This window comes from Alligator sinensis, unplaced genomic scaffold, assembly GCF_000455745.1.
Source record: "Alligator sinensis unplaced genomic scaffold, ASM45574v1 scaffold919_1, whole genome shotgun sequence".
NCBI classification, from domain to species: domain Eukaryota; kingdom Metazoa; phylum Chordata; order Crocodylia; family Alligatoridae; genus Alligator; species Alligator sinensis.
The window spans coordinates 1,757,706-1,782,924 of NW_005842191.1; the positions used below are offsets into that span (position 1 = coordinate 1,757,706).

The following is a 25,219-nucleotide window of genomic DNA, read 5'->3' on the forward strand; positions in this document are numbered from 1 at the left end:
CATCTTTCTCCTTATCTCTGTCGTGTTGACATCTTCTGGCAAACAGCCAATTTACAGTAATAGCATTTTAGCTTTTTAGCCAATAAACATTAAAAAAACATATTGGAGCTTTTTCATTTGCCTAGCATTGCTTTCAGTACAGAAAGTAAGAGTGGCTTTTGGGAAGCATTTTGCTGCACAGATTGTATGGTGGCTGTTTCATCATGAATAGCAAGATGGTAAATATGTGCCAAGTTCCTCTTTCAAAGGTGGGGAAGAGAAAGCAGTGTTTGGCAAGAAATTCAGGGATTTGTGAACTTGTTGATATGTTAGTTCATGCACTGAATTTTGTAACTAGAATGCTATTGCTGAACAATCGTCAATAAAATACCGAGTAGGAATATGCTAAAAGTTTTAGCTAACTTGAAATGGGACGTGTTAAGTGAGCTTCAGTAGCAGAGGACTGGATATGGATTGAGGACTGACTGAATTAGAAGACAGAATGTAAGAGATTTAAGGAAGCAGCTGAGAGTAAGAAGAAAGCAGAGAAAAACATTTTTTCTCGTGATCAGTGTCATTCATGATCCTTATCTCACAAGACAAGGGAAGTAAGGTGGTATAAATTTCTCAAAAGTTAGGTAGTATAAAAAATAGAAGCTTAATCAGTTCATGTGTGCTCTACTAGAGTTTTAGGGTCTAGAAACATGAGGCATTTACATCCTTGTAATTTACCTTGGCTTTCTAAGCAGATGTAATTTATACCAGAATCCAGAGTAGACAGGTGAGCAGCTGATTCCAGGGTAGCTTTATGCAGTGGGTTAATATTATTGTGTCTTGCCACTGAGCATTGAAGAGCAGGTTTTCTATTAGCAAACTGTATAGCTTATCCCAGGATAGTGCACACAGCATCTAAACCAGTATAGTTTTATCTTTGCTTTTTTTCTCAGGGCAGTTTTTCACCAGATTCAGGTAAGTTACACGAGGGTAGGGTTGTATGTCATATGCTTGTTCCACCTTTAGGCTGGTGTAAAGCTTATCGTGTGTCTAGACCTTAGTACAAGAATAGCTTAAAATTTGAAAAATGAAAGTTGCATTTGAACTAGATAAGGGGGAAAACAAAATGGAATGAAAAGTTGTCTACCCTGAAAGACAAAATCAAGAGAAGAACTGCAGCCTGCTCTGTGTATTGGAATGCATTGAAAAAGATAGGAAAACCTCAGAACACTGAGATGAAAAAGGGTGAGTTAGTCAAGAATTTTCACTTGCCTGGTTTTTTTTGTTTTGTTTTTTGTAAGTTAGCAAATGCTGTTGATGGATTTGCACGTGTGTTGAGCTTTAGTGACAATAGATTTGAAGAGGCTGAGAGTAGTGGATGAAAAAATCCTATGAATCTGGAAGCTTAGGGAAAAAAATGCACCCAATTTAAGTAAGAAGAACTAAATAGTGTAATAGACCTTAAGGCCGGGGTGAGCAAAATACAGCTTGTGAGCTGAATCTGGCCCACCAAGGGATTTTTGTCCAGCCTGTGACAGGTCCCTTAGTCCCACCTGGTCCAGGCGGGAGGTGGGCATCGTGGGCCATGATGTGAATAGCTGGTTGCAGTGCCTCTGGACGTGCAGTGGGGCTGGAGTGGCTTGGTGGCTGGTGAGTTTCCTGGCAGCCCCAGTGGTGGCAATGCCTTAGCCAGCCCCACCTGCCCTTACTGCTCCTGAATGCAGCTCTCCACCTGCCCTCAGTCCCATCCCATTTACCTGATCATGTGCCCTGCTCACGCAGGTCCTGGCTGGTTTCTGTGGAGATACCAGGGCCCAGGGCAGAGCCATGATCTGCTCCCTGCATGCCCAGTGGAACTGGTGCATATTGCAGGGACGTGCAAGAGCAGATTGTAGTTCTGCCCTGGGCCCCATCCCCATGATTCCAGCCCCACCCACCTGCCCTGCTGCTCACCTGTGGCCCTATCCCAGCCACACATGGAGCAGAGCCACTTAGGAGAGTTGTGGTGAGTTGCTTGGGGGGTGAGGGGAGGGAAGAGTTGCTGATCTGGCTTGCAACAGCTCACCCAAAACTCCCTAAGTGGCCCTCCCACCCAAATAATTGCCCACCCCTCCTTTAAGGTGATATTTGAAACTTCCATTACTGACTTTGCTTTATACCTTGAACTTCTGGCAAACTCTTGTGTCATAATCTTTCTCCCTTTTTTATATCAAATGAATTCCAAAATATAGTTTTGGTGCAGCCAGGTGATGGTGGAAATATTTCAGAAACATTGAAAGCATTGCCTGTCTGCCTTATGCATCTGCCTCAGGTTATCATCTGGCCATTTGTTGAGATCTTTTTGCAGCTGCTATGTCAGTATAACTATTCAACATTTTGTAGTAGAGCCACCTATTTTTAAGTCCATTTTATCAGAGGTGCGCACATTTCCTTAACTGCTTCCAATGCAGGCTGCACTGATTATTTTTCTAAAGAAAACATTTCAAGGATGTAGCTGTGTTACATTTTGCCATAAACCACTTTCATTCCCACACGGTATTGCTTGACATGTCATTAAAGTACTGACTTAAACTATGCTTCTGCTATATTTTAGATAAATGTTATCAACTAGATCTGGTTAACTGTGGTAATGCAAGAGCAGCATTAAAACAGGGCCTCTTTGTTCTATTGAATCAGAAGTTAGTATTTTACTAGGTTAATCAGCAACTAACCAATAACTTTGTCACTGTTCCAGTTGTAAGTTTTAATATTTGTTTTGTTGAATCAAATAACTTCTTGTTTGGTCAGGAGGGAGTTCTAAGTGCGTGAAAGTTAAATAATTTTTGTATGCACTTTCTTCTCTGGAAGCCTTAAGGTGGCTGGAGGCATTTTTTTTTGTGCTCAGTTTGTGCCACTATCAAGATGTTGAGCTTTATGAAGCTGAAGAGGATCATTTAGAGAGGGTTAGTTAGAACTCTGTTTTCTCTGATCATCTGTGTGGTGCAAAAGTTTCTTCACTTTGGTCAGTTTACTACTCCTGTGTTACAGGAAAGTGGGTGTCAACCCCATATATAGGTTTCTTAATATTTTTGCTATAAAGTAGAGGTCCTATTTGGGGGCAGCTGGGTAGAAGAGCTGACTTGTCATACAAGTATGCTTTTAGTCCAGAAAAGTACCTTTTCTTTCTCCATGAAATCCTATTAATCAAGATACTTCTCAAAATCACCATTTTTGTCACTTTTATCAGCATATTTTCACGTCAAAAAATAACTGAATATGAATAATCCAAGCTAGGTCCATCTGCCTCCAAAGCTGTAGCATGATATACTAGGCATCATAGATGCACTCTGGCTGAGAGCAAAGGGAGATCCATGCCAGGCTCCCTTTAATGACCCAGCACATGGTGCTCAGGGGCAAATCTTCCTCTTCATGGGTATTATGCAAGTCCATGAACTTCTCAGTCCTGCTACCTTCTCCCCAACATAAACCAGTCTTACATGCTACCAAACTTCATTATTCCTCTAGACTAACCTTACTCACAGTTGAGGATTGTTGTAGCTGTACCTAATAGAACTTGGCTTTTGATTTTCCTTTTTTTAAAAAATGGATAAATTATGTATATAAACCGGTTTAAAATGTGAAGCATTTAACTTTTTTTTTTTGAAAAATCATATTTAGTTTGTGTAACTGTCAGAGAACAGTGATTCTGCCCCTTTTTTATATGCAGCATAATAACACCAGTGTTCTTAGTTATAAACACTGCTAAATCTGCACTAGAGACTTCATATTTACACAGGGTGTATTTCTCATTCATTGTACAGGTTTTGTGATGCTAAAGGATAGGCTAGTTCATTGGGTGAATCTATTCAGAGAAACACTGCTTTGTTTGCACTAAGAGTTAGGAAATATTTAGAGAACAAGGCAGGGGACTGTGGGAAGAAAGGGAAATCTTAAGGTTCAGACAGACGTGCTTCACAAGAGATTTGTTCTCTCCCTGCCTTTACATGTTCAGCACCATATGTGAAGAACAAGTTTCTTATGCCAGAAGTTTGACAGGTGGCCACAAGTTCTGTGCATCTCATTTTCTGGGGGCTTGGGTAAGGCATGGAGGTGACAGCAGCTGTAAAAATGTAGAAACTGATTCATGGTGTAACCTGCCAGTCAGAGAGTGCACTGGGGGTGGGGAGGATCAACTGGTGGCGATTGCTTGTAGGAAAGGGTGCAGACATTTGCCTTCCTAAGTACAACCTTCACAAGGAAGTGCTACACAGTAGGGAAATCACTTGCTGTTTATTGGGAAGCTATTGTAAGTAGACAACAAACATGTTTGGAACTTTTCCATTAAATGTTGTTTGTTTTTGCCCTTCTTCCATAACATTTAATAAAAATTACTGTGACAAAATCAGACTTATCCATGGGGGCCAGCAAGTGCTCGAGTGACTAAAGAACTGCTTGACTGCCAGTACTTCTGGCATTGTGGCTTGAGAAATAAGTCCAAGCTTTGAAATCCAGTTGCTTTAAATTTGAATCTTAGCTCTGTCACCAGTTCATTGAATGACCTTGGGCTGTTTGTTTCAATTTTCCATTTGCAAAATGGAGATATCTTTCTTCCCTCATGAGACAGGAGTCCTTATTAATGCTTGTGAGGCCCTTAAATACTAGTGGGATTAGAACACTATAAAAAAAATCACAAGGAAATTAATAATTTTGTGTTTGTTCCAGGCTTTTACTGTTATGTAGTAAATAAGACTTTAGTTATAAATGAGAATAAATATACTGAACACTACCTTATTTTCTTGGCACTGATGAGGGAGATATCTTATTAAAATGGGATGTGATTGTGTTATAGTATCATGGTGCATATGCATAAGGGACAGAAATCAGGCCTGAATTCAGACACATCTTAACTTTAAGTGCTTGACATTGCAACCTAAATGTGTTTAATATATTTATACTCCCATTTAAAATAAGGAAAGAAACTGAAAAATGCAGCTTTAAAAAAAGCCTGTCTTGATAATTGTATTAATTACTGTGTTAAAATGCCAGAGTATAGAGGCATGAGGGAGAAGTTTTATTTGATGTATCAACTCTTTGTCTCTGAGAATGGAATAATTTGCTACTCTTGATTTATACAGGACCTTTACCAGGTTTTACGGGTCCCTTAAAAACCTTACTGGGTTTTGAACACAGTGGCGGTGTATATACATGAACTTTACTGCAGAGTAGGCTAATTAGCTGCAGAGTAAAGCATCGCCGTTTACACATGCAATGGTATTAGGCTGCAGTAAACTAATTTACACCACCATAAGATAGTACCATCAAGGACTACTATCTTGGGCCCAGGTAGTTTTATTGCAGTCAAATACATATGTAGCAGTTAAATACATGTGTAGATGCTGACTGCGGGCACAAATTGCTCCCAGCCAGCAGGGGGCCAGACTTCTGCTTACTGCCTAGCGACACAGCTCTGCACTTTCAGCATCCTCCTGTCCCAGCCAATTCCTCTGCCGCCTGATGCTGTCACTCGGAGCGTGGGGCTGAGCATCCCTGGTATGACCTGCTCCATCCTGGCTCAAATTGATTTTTGTCTTGGGTGCACGTGTAGACACTATGCCTGGGAGTAACTTACTCTGACAAACTGTTCCGGGGTTTATTACTCCAAATTAATTGCATGTGTAGACATGTCCAGCATAATCAGTGGAAACCATATTTTCAGTGTTGTAAATGGACCATGACACGGGGAAATGACCTTCTCTTGACCTAGCATTAAACTCGGGATTTGTTTTAAAGATAACGTGTCAGAGCCATGCAAAGTACTGGTGAACTTGTGAAAGACAGGGCTTAAATATAGCCATTTTTTATTTGTGCTCCACTCTCAAAAAGTAGTCTCAAGCCTACACAAACCCTGTCTGTCTCCATCCACTTACAAGAACTAACACTGTACTTACTATTGCACAAGAGAGAGACTGACCCAGTATTCTCTGAAGACACTGAGCATTATTTTCTCTCTAGAATACAATGGAATCATAATAAATGTGTATATACATCTAGTCTGAAATGACTCCCTGGTTGTATCCTTCATTGCAGGTTATTGTGGTCTAGGCAGGAAACCCATATTATGGTTGGTATCCAGCTTTCTCACATGTTCCTCATTAGCAAGGTTTGTCCCTCTTACTATTTGCTGGTTTTGTGCTTCTTTGATCACAGCGTAGGTTAGAAAATGAAGATCACTTTTTTACTGTTGTTTGGTCAACAAGGGGCATTAGAGATGCCATCCAAAGGCTCATTTTTCAAGAACTCACTGTGGTGCTCCCTGCCTTCCCCTTTTCAGTATACAGTGTGAGAAAATTGGAATTCCCTGCTTGGCTACATAACTTTAACCAGATAAGCCTTATATAGACATGAGTCTCAAGTGCTTGCAAAATTCTCATTGTAGAATTTAAAAAAATCCTGTCTACAACTAAAAAAAACAACCCTTTTTTATACTCTTTCCAATATTTATAGTGGCAGTTCAGTTTAATAGCAGTCTTACATCACATACATTATCTACTGGTGATGTTGACTTGCAACTCCAGTGTCAGCTTACCTTTCAGAGCTTTGGCTGAGTTTGTGGCATTAGCAGTTGAAAAAAAAACAACCCTCCCCCCCACCCCACTTCTTACTCTTAAATCTTTGCAAATTCCATCAAATATGTTAACACACACATTAATAAAGCAGGTTTCAGGCTACTCTTCAAGTTGGTTTTTAGACATTTTTGCTTAAGTTTCTATTGTGTGTCCAAATATTTTCATATTTTTTTAGGAACATCCAATATAGTAACTCCTAAAAAGTAAAAAAATACAACTGGAGCTAAGATACAATAGTAAGGATACCAATAAAAGCAAAATATCCTCTGTGTTCATTGTGATTACTTTGTTGCATAGTATAGTTTCAAGTGTCTTCTGCATGAATTAACCAGTGGAGGTGGCTGGTGGTTGAACTCCAAGATTTGTATATCAGTTTCTTTAAAGGTCAGCTTTCAACCCTTCAGAGGTATGCTGGACTACCTGGAAAAAGGGTTCAATAGGAAGAATGAAACGGCTCTAAAGAGATGCTCTTGGTGTGAGAGAACCTCAGTTATTTGTTTGTGTAAAATGGTTAAAGATCAATTAGTGATGTGTGCTAGGGTTTGGTGCTTTGATTCCCCTTCCTTGAGGAACACCTCGGAAATCCCTCACTGTTCTTCACGCCTCCAAGGCCTAGCGTTGTGGTCAGCAAGGTTAGATGTGGTTTTTCACTAGCCAGTCAATACGTTTATCTTCAGTTAGCCAAGAGAAATTTACCATGCCATGAGATAAGGCTCTCCCAGTTCCGGTGGGATCAGAGCTGGGACGCATATTCTGCTCTTCCTGGCAGCACATTGCACTCCCATCCCCCCCCCCAACCACTGGCAGACTTTTTTGTTTTATGATAGGAATAATCACTACCGCACATAGTTGCAGTACATGCTTGATGTGCCAGAACTTGGCGCTTGCCAATGTGATGTCAAGCTGTGTAGACTACATGAGCAGTTCCCATGAGAGTAGTGTCTAATCATACCAAATTAAATAAGAATGATTACATTTAAAATAAAAGCATAACTTTGGGTATATAAAGTTTCCCTTCTCTTATCTGGAAACCTCTGACTTTATGCCCCTTGAAGTCTTTCTAAATTGTATTTAGCTTGATTTTTTTTAAATCTACTTATTTAAATTTTCAAAAATACATCTTATAAAACTGGTTCACCACCAGGAACTTACCACCTTCTAATGCATGGTAAATTCTGGCTTGTGAAAGCCGTTGTGAAAATACACAGCAACTGCTCAAAAGCTACCACCTCCCTTCTTCCCCATCTCCATAGGAAGAAGTATGGCAGTGGAGTGGAGGGGATGAAAAGGAAGCCTCAAGTATTACTTTAACCCATCCTGTCTGCCTTCTACAAATGGCCTATTTTTCTGCCCCTAATGGTTTCTGCCTAACAAATCGTGTTTCTTTTTTACAGCGTTATGATCCTGGACTTGTTGTGGTGATGGTAAACTTAGCAGTGGTAATTTTTTATTTTCAGACTGAATTACTCCTTTTGTCATCAGTGCACCAATATGTTAGGCTTACTTTCTCTGTTGTAGCCTTCATCCTTCTGCTTGGTCTTTCATTTTCCTTTCCTTTCCTTTCTTTATGCACACTTGTCTGATCCTTGTTCATTAAAGGGTATTGCTAAGAAGGGATGTTTCTATTTGTGTTAGAACTGCCAAAAATCAGTTTAAACATAAAATCCTAATACTGTCCAAACTTGATTTTCCCGATATAATGGGCACTAGCACTTGCTACTGCATTTTATTACATAAATAGATTTTGAAAACTTTGACTGCCTTAGAAGGCAAAAGTACTGATGCATCATTTGTATACAGGGGTTTACCAAGGTAATGAGTTTGCATATAAAGATCCTGATTGTTGGAAGAAACAAAACAAAACAAAAACTGAAAAACAACCACCACCCAAAAAAATCTTTTAACACTTGTTCTCAATCATTCTTTGGGTTTACGTTTTACCAGTAAATCCCTGGCTGAGACGTTATGAAAGTGATACTGCACCTAGGAAGTCATTTTTATAACCTGTCTTTAATTTGGTCCTTTTGCTAAAAATTGCAGTCACTGCTTAATTATTATACCATTGGGCGTAAGAGAAACACAATTTTAGGAAAAAGTTGCTAAAATACTCAAATGTTAGATTCCAGATGTTGTTTTAAATGAGGCAAAATGGCTCAATAAAAATATTATTAATGGACTCATAAAAGGTGCCACCTAAACAGTCCTTGAGTATATGGTAAAAAAATAAAAAGAACAAAAATAGAAATGTACAACTAATAACAGACTATAAATGGACTTACCAGAAATGGAAATTCTGACATTCCCAGGTTTTAATAATTAAAAATGTCCAGTTCTTCTGAAATCTTTAGGGTCTCCTTGTGGTCCTTGTGAGGTGTGAGAACCATGGATTATTACTTTTTGAAGCGTCCAGAGAAAGTTACCCTTGGAATACAGAGCAAATTGATATAAATCCCATGTTTTCCTGAGGTGACCTTAAAGCTGTAGTCTTTCTTTTGTGCATGTGGATTGAAATAGCATCTTAATTTGTGAAGATCTAAAATGATAGCTCTTTTAGCCCAAAGGTATAATATACATGTATTTGTGTGTATAACAAAACAATTGTTTACACCAACTCAAGAACAGTAATAAGGGAAGTAAACATTCTGTTTTTTTACTCAAGGTATGCATCGGATAAGGTAAGTACTCTTTTTCAGTGGGCTTACATCACAACAAACAGCGCAAGTTGTGATGTAAAAGAAAAAACAAAAAGCTGTAGTAGTAAAGTGCTTGTCTGCCCCATTTTGCTTTGTTTGGCTGGTTATGAGTGGATTAAAGATATGTTAAAAAAAATAAATCTCCAGCATAGTTTGATTAGTTCAAAGTCAATTTTCTTCGCAACTAGTCCTTTTCACAGCTTACAGATTGCACAGTAAGTGATAGAGCAGCTCTCAGTGGGAATATAAGAAAGCAAGATGCGATTAAGCACCTTTTCTGAAGATAATGTTTATTTTGTGATGACAGAATTTTAACCTACACTGTCATCAATAATTTGTATGTAATATAAGATAAAAATCTTGGTGGGAGGGCATCCTAGCTGTCCACTAATATGACTGTGCAGTAAAACATGTTAAGTACTAGTTTCATGCTGATGGGTCAAGAGATTCACGGTAATTTGTGGTCTAAAAGTGAGGGAGACGAGATGGTTATATTTCAGTTTCTTTTTTTAAAGACTTAGAAACGTTAAACATTAACCATAATAAATTTTGCATAAATGGTTAATGTTTACAGAACTCTCATAAGTATCGAAGGACTAATGGGCTTATTTTACCTCAGGCAGTTTGAAGCTGAGAAGTAGTTTTGTGGATGTAAGCTGTGAGAATGGCTTGTTTGGTTCACTGTAGCTTTCTGGTCTCTGCACTCCAAGGCAAGATCTCTAACCACCCAAACCCAATGTGTAAAGTGAGCTGTTGCAATGGACTTGGCCTCTCACCTTCTCTGTGTGTTTCCATTACAGGTAGAACAGATCCCATCCCTATCGTCGTCAAGTATGATGTCATGGGCATGGGCCGTATGGAAATGGAGGTAAACAGATCCTGGTGCAAATTCTAAAGTGCATTTCTGTAATTAACTCAGGGGGGTTTGGAATATAGTTAGGAAGTGAGTGTGACAGTATGAACTTTGTACAATAAGCTGGAGGAAAAACTTGGCATTCAATCTATGCTAGGGGAAAAGTTTCTCCATGAAATACCCAGTAGCCATCTGTGGTTACCTGGTTTTATTATTTGTGTGTGTAGTTTGTGTGGTTTTGTTTTGTTTTTTGTTTTGATTTTGATATCTGGAGCCTGTCTAAATTTTTGGCTTTGAGAGCTGATTTCCATAAAATAGAGGTTAGCAACCCACAGCCTGTGCCCCAGATCCAGCCCGTAAAGAGGCTAGATGCAACCTGGGAAGGTCTGACCCAGTTTAGTGTGGCACAGGGGATCAGGGGGTATAGAGCTGCACCAAGCTGCCTGTCCCCTCCACATCACTGTCCTTCACAGCCCTCTCTCTTCTCTCGTGCCTGTCCTTACTTACTTGTTGCAGAAAGGCTCAATATCTGCTGTGAGGGTAAGCACAAGCAGCTTGATCTTTTGGGGACATAGATTTGTGCCCTGCGGTAGGAGGCCAGGTCTGGCCTGCAGTGGCAAAGGGTTGTCAACCCCTGTTCTAAATAAAACTAAGGCAATTACTGGCAATGGAAGTGTCTTCTGGGAGACAGCAGCATGAAAAAATAATGAATTTTTTGTATATAATTTTCACTGAGAGGTGACAAAGCAAGGAAAGTTATGCTCAGTATTTAAAGATCCAGTTCTGAAACCTCAGTTGAGCAAATGGTATTCTTTTGGCTATTTGGGTGAAACTGATTGTTTCGTATCTGTGCTCATTGACAAGCTTGATTATGCTGAAGATGCCACTGAACGGAGGCGTGTACTGGAGGTGGAAAAAGAAGACACTGAAGAGCTGAGGCAGAAGTACAAGGTACTTAAATGAACACCCTAACATCTAAGGTTTTGTGGGTGGATTGGAGGAGACATTGTTCTGGTAGGACAGAACAATCTGTTCATTTAATTACAGTAGCGATGATACCTATTAGGCTTTGGCTGTATGAAGAATTGTGCTTTGTTAATAACCTTTTTCTGTAATGTGGAAGTAGTGTTCTAGTGACTGAAATCCTCAATTTATCACCAAAAAGCCACTGAATGGGCAGTAGCTACAAAAGCTTCCAGCACACTGCTCCCTACCAATGTCTCACCCCTGATCTGGAAGGACTGTTTTTAAGGTAAACAAGACCTTCTTACCGTCAGTGCCAGGACTGCTAACTAGGGCCTATACTGCTAGACCTGCCAAACAAAGGGGTAGGACAGAATCTAGTGGTGATATTAATGAAATGCATGTGTTGATGGGAGACTAGATTGGGCCTTCTTGTACTGTCGTTAAATTCTGCCCATTTAAGACCTGATAGCTGTACTACAAAAGCAAGATTTTTCCCTGTTTTATAAAAGCAGTTTGCAAAACCTATTCCTTTCACAAGTTAAAGATCTATTGTCTTCTGATCGGAAAAGTAGACCAACTTGTTGTTCCTGAATGTGCCACCAGGGAGCATCTCTGAATTCAGCAGTAACCATTGAATTCCCTGTTTTGTTGGGCCATGGTGAACATGTTGTCTCCAGGGTACTGGGTTGCTCTGTATCCACATTTTTGCACACCAGCCAATTCTTATGAACCTTAGTATGTCTTGGGAGAAACTGCTTATACACCCATCATGAATGTAGGACAAAAATGGGGGAAAAAGAGCCCCCCCCCCCCCCAACAAAACAAAAAACAACTAACCAAAAAACAACCTGAAAAACCAGGAGCCTCTGGAATTAAGGCATCGGTTTTACCTAAAATTTGGTGCTTTAGGGAGGGATGGAATGGAAATTTAAACTGCATGACAATTATATAATACTTACCATTCCCTGAGTTAAATAAGTGGTGGAGAAGGCTTTTTATTTGTTAAGCAGTAAGAGCTAAATTCTCTCTGTCCTATTGCTTTTCCTAATTAAATTATGACTTTGTGACTTGCTGTGATATTTGGCCTTTGTAAAACAAATGGTATACTTGGTTTAAAAAAAAATAGTACACAATTTAAAGGGATTTAACAGTGTCTATTAGCATCTTTAAAAGTATGTCGTGTTCTTAAATGGACAGATGCTGATTTTTGTAAACAGGGCATTTTCTTATGCCCTATGGTTGTTTCTGTTAGAATATAATGAAAAGACATCCCATCCTTTCATTTCAGTATAGCATGCTACCTGATGCGCTATCACACACTGCAAAGAGAATTTGGCTTTTAATTATGACATTAGCTGTTCTGAAGTGTGTGACTTTTCTTGGTATTGTATTTTTTTCTACAAGCTGTGATGCCAAAGCTCCACGGGGAGCAACAGCTGTAGGCTACAATTTACTTCTTCGTTTCAGATTGGTGGGCAGGAAGCCCTTTTGCTATCTTGTGAATTGTGTAACAATGCTGTCTTGTATCCTGCATTGCAGCTTTTATAGCAGAGTTCTTAGTGAGAGTTTTTACTATCGTCTTTTCAAGTACACGTTGAATGTGTATTGCTTTTGTAACTGTTAAATCTTTTTCCTGTTGGCATTCAAAATGCATTTTTTAAGAAACTGTATCGAGTACTGGCAGCTTCTTCCAGCACACATTTATTTTTATTAGCAACCTTTATCACTAGGCTATTGCATTTTTTGTATTAATCTGTGAAAACCTCCCCAAGCATAATCATTTTGTTGCTCTGCAGCAGTGGTATTCAATCTTGTGGCAGCATGGGGCCAATCTGCAGAATCTGGCTCTACACCACGTTGTTCTGCTTTCTGCTGCCCTACGCTGTCAGTCTGTCAGGCAAGGCCACGCTGTCTAGCCCATGGGGCTCCTGCCAGTCCAGAAATCTGGCAGCAGGGTAACGGCTGTTGGCTCCCATTGCTCCCCCACTGCTAAATTCTAAGGCCCATGAGGAGCCCTGTGGACCAGGGGTTGAGCACTCCTGCTCTAGAGTAAGCTATTTGCCTGGCTTCAGAAGTATTTGATAACATGTGAAGCAAGAAACGATATTTAATTTTCTTCCCTTGTGTAGACTGTGGTTCTTCAAATAGCCCTGTTTACACTGGTTAGCCACAGGATGTATTTTAATCACTTTTTTTCAGAAATAGAACTTTCATGTCCATTGTTCTCCAAATCCCCTGTTTTGCTTTCTTTTTTCTAATATCTTCCTAGAGAGCACTTCATAATAAAACCTTTCAATAAATTTTTCATACCAGGGATCTTGGGTATCAAGTATATTTGAAACTAGGACTTGGAATATTTTTTTACTTGCATCCGGAGAGGGGAGTTATTTTTATGAGATTTTTCATGAGTGTTCTAAAAATGTTTTAACTACTTGTGCTATAGTTACTTGTCAAGTTTAATGCTAACTTTTAACATGGTTTAAAAAAAATTCATACACAATGTGAGTCAAGACTTAATGCTAGGCCTGTGTGAAGTGTCAAGTATTCAATTCAGCTTCAGATTTGGCAGATTCGGAGGGACTGATTCAATTTGGCGATTCAAATCGCTGTCCCAATTCGATTCGGCCAGTTTGGTTTCGGAGATTCGGCTGCTGAATCTCCTCTGAATCGAACAGGCGGCAGCAGCAGTGTCGGCAACGGGGGTATGGCGGCAGCAGTCGGGGCCCCACCCCCTGTCTGCTCCTCCAGCCCCCCATGGCTGCCCCCCTGCCCAGCCCCAGCGTCTTGGCACTTTTTTTTTTTTTTTTAAAAACCCATACTTGTGGGCTGCAGCAGCAGCAATTGGGGCCTCTAGGGGCGTGTGGCGGAGTCTACCAGCACAGCATGAGGCAGCGGAGATCACCCTCCACCCCCTGCCGGGCTACCGCACAGCAGCTGTCACGTTTGAGGGTACAGTGTGGGGCTTGGTAGGGCATCACGGGGCTATGTGTGCTGTTTGGGAGCTAGGGTCACTTGGACTGAGTGCTGCCAGTCTCTGGTTGACGGAGCCACCCCAGCTCCAGGACAGTATGCAGTGCCCTGCTGGGGGTCCCCCTGTGGTCCCCTCCTCCAGCCCCCCCGCCCCCTACTCTACTGGCACAGAACCTGGGTCCAGCTCCCTGCTGTGGCAAGCAGGGACCACCCAAATCAATTCGGAGGCTTCCAATTCGATTCAGACCTTTCAATGGGTCTCCTGATTCAGATTCGGAGATTTGGCCCCTGAATCGGGCTGAATCTCTTCCGAATCGAATCAGCTACCGAAGCTTCACACAGCCTTATTTAATACCTTTTGTGCAAAATTGTAACAAGAATATTTGGAAATAATTTTGTATCCATTTTTTACTGTTTTAAAAATCTCATTATTTTGGAACTGCTTGCATATCTTAATTTTGATTGTAAAGGCTGCTTCTGTAGTAAAGTTGTATCTTGAATTGGAAGCTGCAAGTTTCTTTTGAAACTCTTTAACTTTTTGCTGGTATTGCTTTCAAGCTACTGTAGTGCTTTTTTCATTCTTTATAATGCTCTGGTTTGTTCTACTCCATTTCTGAGTAAACCCAGTAAGTAAACATGCCAGGTCTGTTGTTGGCATTGTGCTTTATATTATAGTTGTGGGGAAACTTATTTTGTGGGAGAACTTGCATGCTTCTCCTAAAGGGCAGAACTATGTAATCTTTCTGGATTTTGATATTGGTATAATTTGACTAATGAAAAGTTCTGTAGTCCCTTGTCTTAAGTGTCATGGTCTTTTTTCTTTTTTTTGGGGGGGGGGGGGTCTTTTGGTCCTTTTTTGGCCTTTTGGTCCTTGTATTGGTTCTAGAAACAGATCCATCTCAGGACTGCACTTCACAACAACTGTTAATTGCACTGGTTAACTATTGAGCGATTTGTCCTAATCAGCGTATACTGAGAAAACTGCCTTGTAGGCTATGTCTAGCAGCCACTGACCAGAGCAGCATGGGTTCCACTCCAGGCTATACAGATTGACCCACTAGATTAATGGGATAAAGTAGAATCTACCTTGTGAGAGAACAGGATCTGATGCAATGAAACCCAAAGCCTTTTGGCACTACTACTACCCACAAAATAAGCATTCCTTTGCAATTGGAAGAGGGAGGGAAGTGGATAACTTACAGTTCAACAACCCTAAAAATAACCACCTCTTAAAGATTAAATTTCTGTTCATTTAATTATAGATTGAAGTTTCAGGAGAAAGTATGTACACGCAATCTCTGTATTTTTTTTAAAAAAACAACCCTTTTTAACTATATTTGCTAAATATTAATGTATTTGTAGTACAACCATATGATTTGGGCAAAACTTTTATTTGCTTTAACTAAACCTACTAGGCACCTTCATTCCTGGAATAATTTCATTGAATTCAGTCAAATTACACCCATGTTGAGTTTGTTCTAGCATTGCTATGTTAAACTTTTGCAGATGTGTGCATCCTTATTGAACTGCATATTAGTTAAGAGCGAATATAAAGGCACCTGAGATTACTCAACAGAGGGAATATTCTCACTTACCAATAAAGTATTCTGTTTTGGAACAGTGGTTTTCAGCCTGTGGTCTGTGGACAGCTGGGGTTCCACAAGCTGTCTAAGGTTGAAAAAAGGTTGAAAACCAGTCTTCTAGAAGCTGAGAGAAGGATTTTTCTCTTTGGGTTTTTTTGGTTTTAGTCTTATATGAAGTAGCAGGTGTTTAGTTTTCCTTTTGTTTTATGTTTTATATTTTGTTTTTGTTTGTTTTTATTTTATTTTAAGGAATTCTCTTGGCAATTTGAACTGCTTTTCACACATGAGTTCAGACCATGTGTTACACACTTCATTTGTAGGCAAAAGATGGCGTACTAAATTTTTTAACCTGTTTCCAGTTATAGACCTCCTTGATGGAGGAGCAGTTCTGTATGGTGGTGACCACGTGGCTGTTTTATAAAGTAAGGCAAACCTTAATTGTTAAAATCACTGGGTTATTTTTTAATAAAGAACATATAAAGGCCAAACTGAAAAACAATTTGTTCAGGTCCTCACAGCACTAATGTCTTGTAAATTTGTAGGAGTGTGTATGCTAATAAATTGCTCTAAAACAGTATTCACAGTTTTAACTAGTAATATATTGATTTTTTGGTTATGAAGATTTTTTTTTCTAGTGGAATTGTTCATCTTCATTACTTGCTTTACAAAAGATTTAACAGAATTGATTCCTGTTAATATTGCAGGATTATGTCGACAAAGAAAAGGCAATTGCCAAGGCCCTGGAAGACCTCAGAGCAAACTTTTACTGTGAACTGTGCGACAAGCAGTATCAAAAGCATCAAGAGTTTGACAACCATATAAACTCTTATGACCATGCTCATAAACAGGTAAACAATTGTTGACCACCCTGATTAATAATTCTATATGCTCATTGCATTGCTCTTGTGTTTGAATTTCCTTATTTTACTTTATTTTCCTCTTATCCCCCGGAATAGCTTCTTGATGTCATTGCTTGTAATTTGTTCCACTTTCAACAACAAAATAGTTGCTGAAAGAAATGAAACTATTGGCATTGAGAGTGAAGCTTAATCTTGAACATGGATAGTGTCCTTAGATTGAAAAGGAGAGTAGATTGCTTTGGATATATCTCATATTGATTCATTCATGTTTTGGAATAAATAATGAAACTCCAAAGACCAAGTGACAGAGAGAACTTTCATGTAAGGCCTAATTATTTTGGCCTCTATGTGCTAGACTGAAAATTAATTATGGAATTGAGAAATCATGATGGGTTTTGCCAAAAAGAATGGCCAGTACAAAAGGAAAAGGAGATTAGAAATAATCTCCAAATGTTGCAACTCCAGTGAATTGGCATGCTCTTAATTTTTCCATGTTGAAATGGATTTAGCTTCAAAGTGAGAATGTATTAAGATATCTACAGGCAACTCAAACTATGTATTTATTACTAAAATTCAGGTCTCGGGCTTAGGCTCATCAAACATTTGAATTAATGAGATTTAAGCATTAGAAAACTGTCTATTTGAATATGTCTGTAAATATCATTCCCCAGAAGGAAGGGTTTCTGGTCTTCTGCAATCTCATGCTACGTGCAGGAGATCGGTGGTGTTGACTGGGAGCTGTGTTGTGGATTACTGAATTGTGTTAAATAGCAAGGAAGCAACAAACAGTTTTAAGCAAGCATGCTGCCTCAAAATTTAATTTGTTCATATGCTTAGCTGTTAGATTTGGTACTTTGTAGTACTAAAATCCAATATGCTGCTTAAAAGTAATGAAGTCTTAATAACATGAGACCTCACAACAGCACTCTGTTCTTCTCTGAAAATTGTGGTGAACTTAGGTTTTCAGGTTAGCAAGTAAGAATTAGTGAATTACTGGATTGCATTTCAGAAAACTATACAGGATATTTTGACTAAGTGTCTAGAAACATTCAAAAGTTGCTGATAGATGGAGTTAATTTACTTCCTTGTCCATCAGCTTGGCTTAAATTTGAATGCATGACGCCTCATTACAGCAGTTGGAAGGATTTCTCTGATGCCATATCTTTCAGCGTGGGATGCCGTGTTATCAGCTGCTGATGTAGACCAACAATTAACATGAGCAAAATCTAAAGGAGACTGACTGGATCAATGAGTAGTAGTTCAGCTGGTACCTAGAGATGCTTAGAAAGAACGGTCTTGATAGGCAGAGAGTTCTTGTTGGTGAAGGAACTAACCACCTCTAGAGTTCAAGAACAGGATACCTAAGAAGCCTGTTTTGGCAGTTTTTAACAACTGCATAGTGTTCTCATTGGTACCAAGAATTTCTCTATAATACTTGTAAAGTATTAATCATCTGAATAAATGATATGATTGGATAACCTGCAACTGTTAAACTTTAAATGGGCCCTGGAGATGAAGAGACTACAGATTTGTTTATGGTAAATTATCCAATAAGCCATCCAGGAATTCCATCCATGCATAAGTCTGGGGAGAAATAATCAAGCTTCTAGGAAAGTTGGCCTGTTCAGGTTATGTGGTATTAAGGTGCACATTGCTGTGTAAAAAGAACAGGGTTTAGCAGTAAATTTGACATGACTTGAGGAATAAGTAAAATAGCTTGCATAGAGATCATTACCTAAGCCTGTTCCGTTGCCTTTAGTAACTGCAACAGAAGGTAGGGTCATTTTGGTTAGTATATGATGTAAGTTGGAGGTAGCTTTAAAAATGTTGGGGTTTTTTTTTAACTGTATGATGAAAATAAAGATTTTGTACAATCATATTTGGTTGGTCAAGGAAGCAAAGTGATGTGAAGAGAAGAAAAACAAATATTCTCGAATTCTAATAAAAATAGTTGACCTAATTAGTTTGAAAGGATTACGGGCATGTTAAAGTAAACCAAAGGCAAGTTGTTCTGCATAAACTTTAATTTCAGTTGGATTTTTGTGTGTGTATATACATATATACTGTAATAAATAAAAAAGTTTCTCGTCTTCTGGAATACTTTTTCCTCAGTTGTGCACAATCTCTTTAAGGAAAAGGCATTGCTGTTGGATAATTAAAAAAAAAAAAAAAATGAAGGTAGATGAGAGGGAACCTTTTTAACGGGTTTTTTATTTGTTTTTGTTTTTTTCTGATTTCCCAGAGCAGAGTTTCCAATAAGAAAAGAGAAATCTTCAGGGGAGATTTGATTCTGTTTCAGTTAAGGTGAATTGCCTTGTGCCTGTAGTCAGAATGGATTGGGGACAGCTTAAATATACTTTTAGGCTTGGTTTCTTAAGCCTTCCTTGCTCTAACATTTTCTTTCTTGATTAAAACTTTAAAGTGTAAACTGAATGTATATTTTTCCATTGTTCTTATTATTAGAAAGACGTGATTTCACAATATCTTTAATGATAAACAAGCAAAATTGTTATTTTTTTCTTGGAATTTGGTGTGCTTGGCAACATCTGGCAGTGGTGATGTTTTAGGTGCAAGGGAGAGATTCCTAAGACAGCAGTGGCTTTAGCTTTACTTTTCTCTCTAGTGTATTATTTGCCAAGATTCAATTTCTGTTAGGGTGCTTCTTGCTTTTAAACATTTTAGTTGCAACACCCAAAAAAGTGCAGTTTGGTCATATTTCTTAAATTGCTCAGTGGACATTAGTATGTCCCTGTTAAATAGATCTTCCATTCCCAAATCCCTTTCTGCTCCCAAGTTATAAAGACACTATCTTGTATTCCAGGAAGGAACTCGGGATTATTGCGAATCAGGGACAATAGGTAAGTGTATTGATCCCTACCCAATAAGTTTTGGACCCCATCACCAACCCATCAACATTAAAACTATAAAGGGGAAGGTTTTGGTCTGTCCTAGTTATGCCAGTTTGTTAATAGGGTTAGAAATGAGTTATCTGAAAGAACAACCACTTGCAGTACCCTAGGAACCCTCTCTACCCAGAAACAGCAATTCTCTAGTTTCTTTTAATTGTGCATTAAATTGTGGAATGCATTTTCCTTGTTATTGCTATGCCCCATTTGCCAGTTTAACTTCCTGTGTTTAAATCAAAATGTTTGGGAGGTAACACTCTAAAAGTACTGACATGTTTTTCTTTAAAAGTATCCTTTACGTATTTGTGAATATTTTATCCTTTATTTATAAAAGGACTTCTCCACCTTTAGAATGGTAAATTCAATCAGGGAAAAACCTTGAGATGATGAATGGCTGTCTCTTTTTTGTACAGATAACAGAAAGGGAAAATGACTCCGTTAAGCCTCTTTGACTACATTTATAGAGCAGGTTAAAAGGGCCATTGCCATAGATAGTATTATTTTACAATTTTTCCTGAGAAAGCTCATGACTTTTTTTTAAAGGAATTTTTTAATTTTTTCTTTTAATGATCTTCTGGCTGCCGAACTCAAAAGTAACTCATAGCCTGTGAATTGCCCCAGCTCTAGAGCTGTAAAAATTGACAGCCTTTAATAAAAGGTTCATATATAACAAGCTGCGTGTGAGGGGGGGGGGTGTTACTGCATATATATATATATACATGCAGTGTGTGTGTGTGTGTGTGTGTGTGTGTGTGTGTATAAAAAAATAAAAATACACAGGAAGATGTGGATGGCAAGCTAATGTCAACTTAAATACAGGAGATGAATTACAGTTCATCTCTTATAACCCTAATGTGTTGGTATGTAGGAAGCTCCTTGAAGGTCTCATTTTATAGGATTAAAAATGTGTACCTTTCTTTATGGTATTACATCAGATGCCTTTGAGTTAAACCTTTCTTATCTGGGTTATTGAGATGGTACACACAACTTCCTAGCTTATGGTATAAGTTAGTTTATGTTTAGAAAGAAAAATGAATGAAGTTTGCCTTTGCAGAGTCTTGATCCATTAAGTTACTCAGTACTGAAAACCATCAAAGTTGGACTGAGATCCTCTGTCTTCTGAACTGTGTATGAGTATGGCTTCAGCTTTCTAAAACTCTTGAACTTAATATCTCTTTAAACCTTCCTTTTCCTGACTTCCTCCAAGAACTTTTAAGAATTCTTTAACAGGGTGAAACTGGTTTCCTGACCTTTCATAGTTTTACCCACTATTTGTTTTTTTTCATCTCTAGCATGCTTTCTGACAGGAAAAACCAATTACTGTGTCTTTTGTTAAGCAGATTTGTTCACCTAGGAATATATATAGCACATATTTGAATTAACATGGGGACTTGATGCAAACTACTAAAGGAATCTGAAGATGCATAAAAAATGGTTTTTGATGTAGTCTCCCCTTTTTTCCTTTTATATAATCGTAGCATTTTGAAACTGTAAATATTTATTCAAACATTGTTTTCTTTGTTTTAATTTGAATCAACGCAAGTTCCCCGTTCACTTTGGTGGTCTCGCATATGCTTTTTTGTCTTTTTCTTTTTCAAGTTAAAGAGAATTTAAAGTGAAGTGCTGTGGAAGAGTCTTTCTTTGAGCTGATATCTTGTTCTTTGTTTCCATTAGCCAGTATTTTGTTCTTTATTTCTATTGCTGGGAGGGTATGCATTCATGTGTTTGTGCAGTTTTCTTGTGCTTACATTGGCAATCACTCCCGTAATAATTTCAATAACCTGAAATAAATCATGCATGGATCTTGATACTGGAGGGAAAAAAGTGCATTTGTGTTCTTCAGATTGTACCTGCCTTCATGTAGGTCTCGATACCGAAGATTTTATGTAATGAGCGTCTTGCAGATGCTTCATGTTTTAAAGTAGGTGCTTTGGCAGCACTGGTGGACGAAGGCTTGAAAGTTTGTTCTTGGAATGAAAATATTGTCTTGGAAACAAGTAAAGTGTCAGGATGTCCAGGGTTTAATTTCCTTTTTTTTTTTTTTTTTTAAGTTAACCTTGTATGAGTTCAGTGCAGAGATGCTCTTTCCCCTGCGTCTCTGCATTTATGCTGACTATAAAATGGGGAGGTTTTTTGGCACTGTGGAAGCCTCCAGTGCTGCAGAAACATGACTGAACAACAAATGTGGTCTGTGCCTGGATTTTACTCTGTGCTAATGTGCATCTTCTTAACAAAAGGGGTAACTTTCCTAAATGGAAACCATGGAGTGAGATATCAAGGGAGAGTTGAAGATGAAGCCAAACTCTTATTTCATGCCACCATATTGACACCAGTATTGAAGTCCATACTTCAGGTGCACACAGGAAAAAACCTGATAAGAGAGTAAAATAAGTACAATGAGATAATTGCTTGTATGGAATGACATGCAGATATCTAAATACAAGCAAAAAAAATGGCACTCAGACAAGCTTGTTCTGCATTACACAAGCTTATGGGAGTGAACTAATGAGGATACATGTAAAAAAGTTCAGGAAACTGGTATCATCAGTCAGCTAATAAAAAGTACATTATAATTTTATTTAATAGCAGTTGGCAGCGAGATTTGAAAACAATAGCTTGGGAGGAGTGGCACTGTTGTGGGACCACACTATTACATGAAACGCTTTCTATTTTAAGTGACTCTACAGGCTTCAGTGCCTCCTACATAAGTGTTATCTGGCCCTCCCTTCTGAAGACATAACTTGCCATGAAAGAATCAGCCTTCCTGTTCTAGAGCAGTACAATTGAAATGCCTCTTTTCTTCTGTACAATAGATTGATGACATGTCCATTTCTTTTACTGGCATTTGGTACTACCTGAATGGGGTTTGATCATTGAAATTGCACCAGCTCATCAACAGAAGATGAGTTGGCTAATTCATTTAGGCATATTTTTTTAAAAGGTCACTTTAGATTTCAATTCTTTCTCTAATTGCTTGTATTTCGTATCTAGAAATTGGCTCTCCAGACATGATCTCATCAACATCTTCAGGGACCCGAGTCACGTGAAACTACTTTGTCTCACTGTTCAGCTTCTCCTTCAGGCATACACTAAGCACAGCTCCTCAGCAGACTCAGCACATTGTTCTGATTCAACTGTCTTTGGTTTCTAATGAAATAACTACCAGATAAAATGGTGTAAACAGGACTTCAGCCTGGCATATCTTGGTTATTTAGTGGATCCAGACCCCTGTTTTTATTGTTTCTTCTTTAAAAATACACCACTGGCTGGTGATATTTTCCATTCCCCTTTTCTCCCCCACCCCTTTGCACATCTGGAACAGGCAGATCTTCAGAGGCTAGTTTGTAGGATAAATTTTAAATTTGAAGGCATACAGCCTGTTTTAGCTGGTTTGAAGTCTGTGAACATATTTATAAGGATTGCAGGTTGCTTTGAATGCCAGGTTCTTGCATCCACTGTATCCCTGTACCTGCACAAAATCACAAGACAATCCTTTAACAAACTTCAGTCTTTGTAATTACTATAATAGCTCTAGGAAACTTTTTCTGTCAGGATCTCATCTTGCCCTATTGAAATATTTGGGAGTTTTGCTTCTGACTTCCATTGGTATCAGATTAAGATCTAAAATGTTCCTGTACATCCAAGATGAGATTGACTATGGACAATGCCAATACCAACCTAGTGGGATAAAGCATTTAAGTATGGTATGCTGTCCTCAACAGCCCAAGTACTTTACGCTTATTTGGGTGAAGTGCATAAATTTTGGCGGATTAATTTCAAGGCCTAGCAATCTGAGTCCCTTGATTGGGCAGTCTACGTAGTTTTGTAAAACTTGCCCGTTGATCTAATCATTCCTTCAGTTTGGTTAATGAAGTGATGGAATAATGCTCTTTGGTTTTTGAGGTAACATTCATTCTGCAGAAATTTTAGATGCGACTTTTCAGCATAATACAGATATTTAAATATCTTTCTGTAGCAGCTGATGCCTAGAGTGTCTTAAAATGAGCTAGACAAGGTTATTTGGGTGAATCATATCTTTTATTAAATCAATCTAATGAAAGATATCAGATTCATGCAAAGAACCTTGTCTGCCTATGTCCTTATACCAACACTGCTACAACCTAAACCCCTGTTAAAATGAGCCAAGCTAGCATGCTGTCTTCATGGATTCCTGTTGATTTAGGCCTTTACCTTTTTATAGATCCTAATCTTACCAATTTGGTTATTAGTACTATAATTCCATAGATTGGTCATCCATTCTACCATTTTCATGTGCTACCTAACTCAGTTCTGGACTGCAAAAGGAATGGAATATGTTTTTTTCATAGTAGGACATTAGCATCTGTACAAAACTCTTCATTAGTAATTCTGAGCTCTCAAGCTGTCTGTAAATAAGGACTTTTGGATCTTGTTCCTGTAGTATTTTCGTTTGCAAGACTACTTACATGCAACTTTTTAACAGTTCAGCCAGGCTTCTTGTCAGGTGGTCACTGTCGAATTATTTTTGCTTGGAAAATTTTTTTCATAATTTATTCATGGTTATATTAATGCAGCCAAAGATACCAAATTAAATATTCCTGAATTTACTTTGCCTTTGTTATAGTCCCAAAGAGTAGTGGTGTGGTGCCTTTGTGGAACAGTTTCAATGTTACATCCATCCATGCTTCTGCTGATAAGGGTAAAGCGGGGGTGTTCAAAGAGATGCAGAATTACTTTGGAGGTTAATGTGAGGATTATGTTAGTGTTAAAGGAAGTATGCCACATATCCTTTTTAAGGTTCTATTTCCAGGTCATAGCGATTTAAGAACGTGTTGTAAATAAATGTCCCTTTGCCCCAATACGTAGGATTTCTCACCAAATAATAATCGACAGTGGGTGCGTCTACATGAGACACTTAATGCTCAGTAGACTAATTCTTCTGGACATTAGCACATCATGACAAAGGCCATGCTGATGTGCAGTCAAATTAGTCTACTGCACAGTGTCACAAAAAGACTGTGTGCCTTTGCTTCTGTGCAGTACCTCATATTAGAAGTACTAAAGTTAATGCTCAATATCAAAGGTGCATTAACGCATGTGTAGATGCGCCCAGTGGGAGTTCTTACAGTGATAGTTTGGAATAAGTTGCACTGATAGATTGTTACTTAGAATTTATAGAAATATTTTTTTTTGTTAAATTGGGAGTTATGTTTTTAGGGCATTGTTCATTGTTAGAAAACAATGTTTAGTGGCAGCTGTTTAACTAACCAACAGGAGAAAGCCCAACTCGGGTAATTATTGCCTCAATTTACATATTCTGCAGTGCACCATCATATCAGAAGTGGTGTCGAAAGGCTGATGGGTCAGGGTTTAAGAAAGCATTTTTCATTGTGGCTAAACTGGGAGTTGCAAAGGAAACCAGATTATTCTAAACCACTGCACCTTGACTGACTAGTGAACCTGTTTTGTTTCCAAGAAGGAAGTTTAAAACTACCTTTGGAATGCAAGGGTGGGTGTTTGGGAGTTCAGCCTCCACTTAAAGAAAATTGTAGTTCATTTTTATTGTAAATATCTGCGTCTCCCCCCCTCCCTCCCTCCTCCAGTGGATTAAACATCCAGGAACCTGGCATCAAACGCTACTTCAAATTGTTTTGCCAGCTGTTGGTGACTTTTAAATTCCTAGAGGGTATTAGATATGCAGTTTAAATCGGCATGGAAAAGCTGATACCATTGCTTAGCTTGTTCTATTTCCTCTAGAAATTTACTATTCAACATTTAACATGCATCAAAAAACAAAACAAAGCTCTAAGTCCTTTCATTTGTCCTGGTGA

General features: G+C 38.6%; 1 protein-coding gene across 15 annotated transcripts in view; it reads left to right on the plus strand.

Annotated features, from left to right (window-relative positions):
• The window catches only part of GPATCH8 (G-patch domain containing 8), a 60,274-nt gene that overhangs the window by 26,496 nt on the left and 8,559 nt on the right, over nt 1–25,219 (plus strand). For 8 of the 15 annotated variants that reach the window (XR_003094703.1, XR_003094704.1, XR_003094705.1 and 5 more), the window contains 4 exons: nt 10,072–10,139; nt 10,989–11,075; nt 16,348–16,491; nt 19,325–19,361. Coding sequence is in view for 12 of the 15 variants with exons in the window: in XM_025207294.1 (XP_025063079.1) it covers nt 10,072–10,139; nt 10,989–11,075; nt 16,348–16,491; nt 19,325–19,361 (336 nt within the window). In the remaining 3 variants the exon portion in view is untranslated. Of the gene's footprint in view, nt 1–7,972; nt 8,018–10,071; nt 10,140–10,988; nt 11,076–16,347; nt 16,492–19,324; nt 19,362–25,219 lie in introns of all 15 variants that reach the window. The other 7 variants (XM_025207295.1, XM_025207302.1, XM_025207300.1 and 4 more) reach the window with 5 other exon arrangements.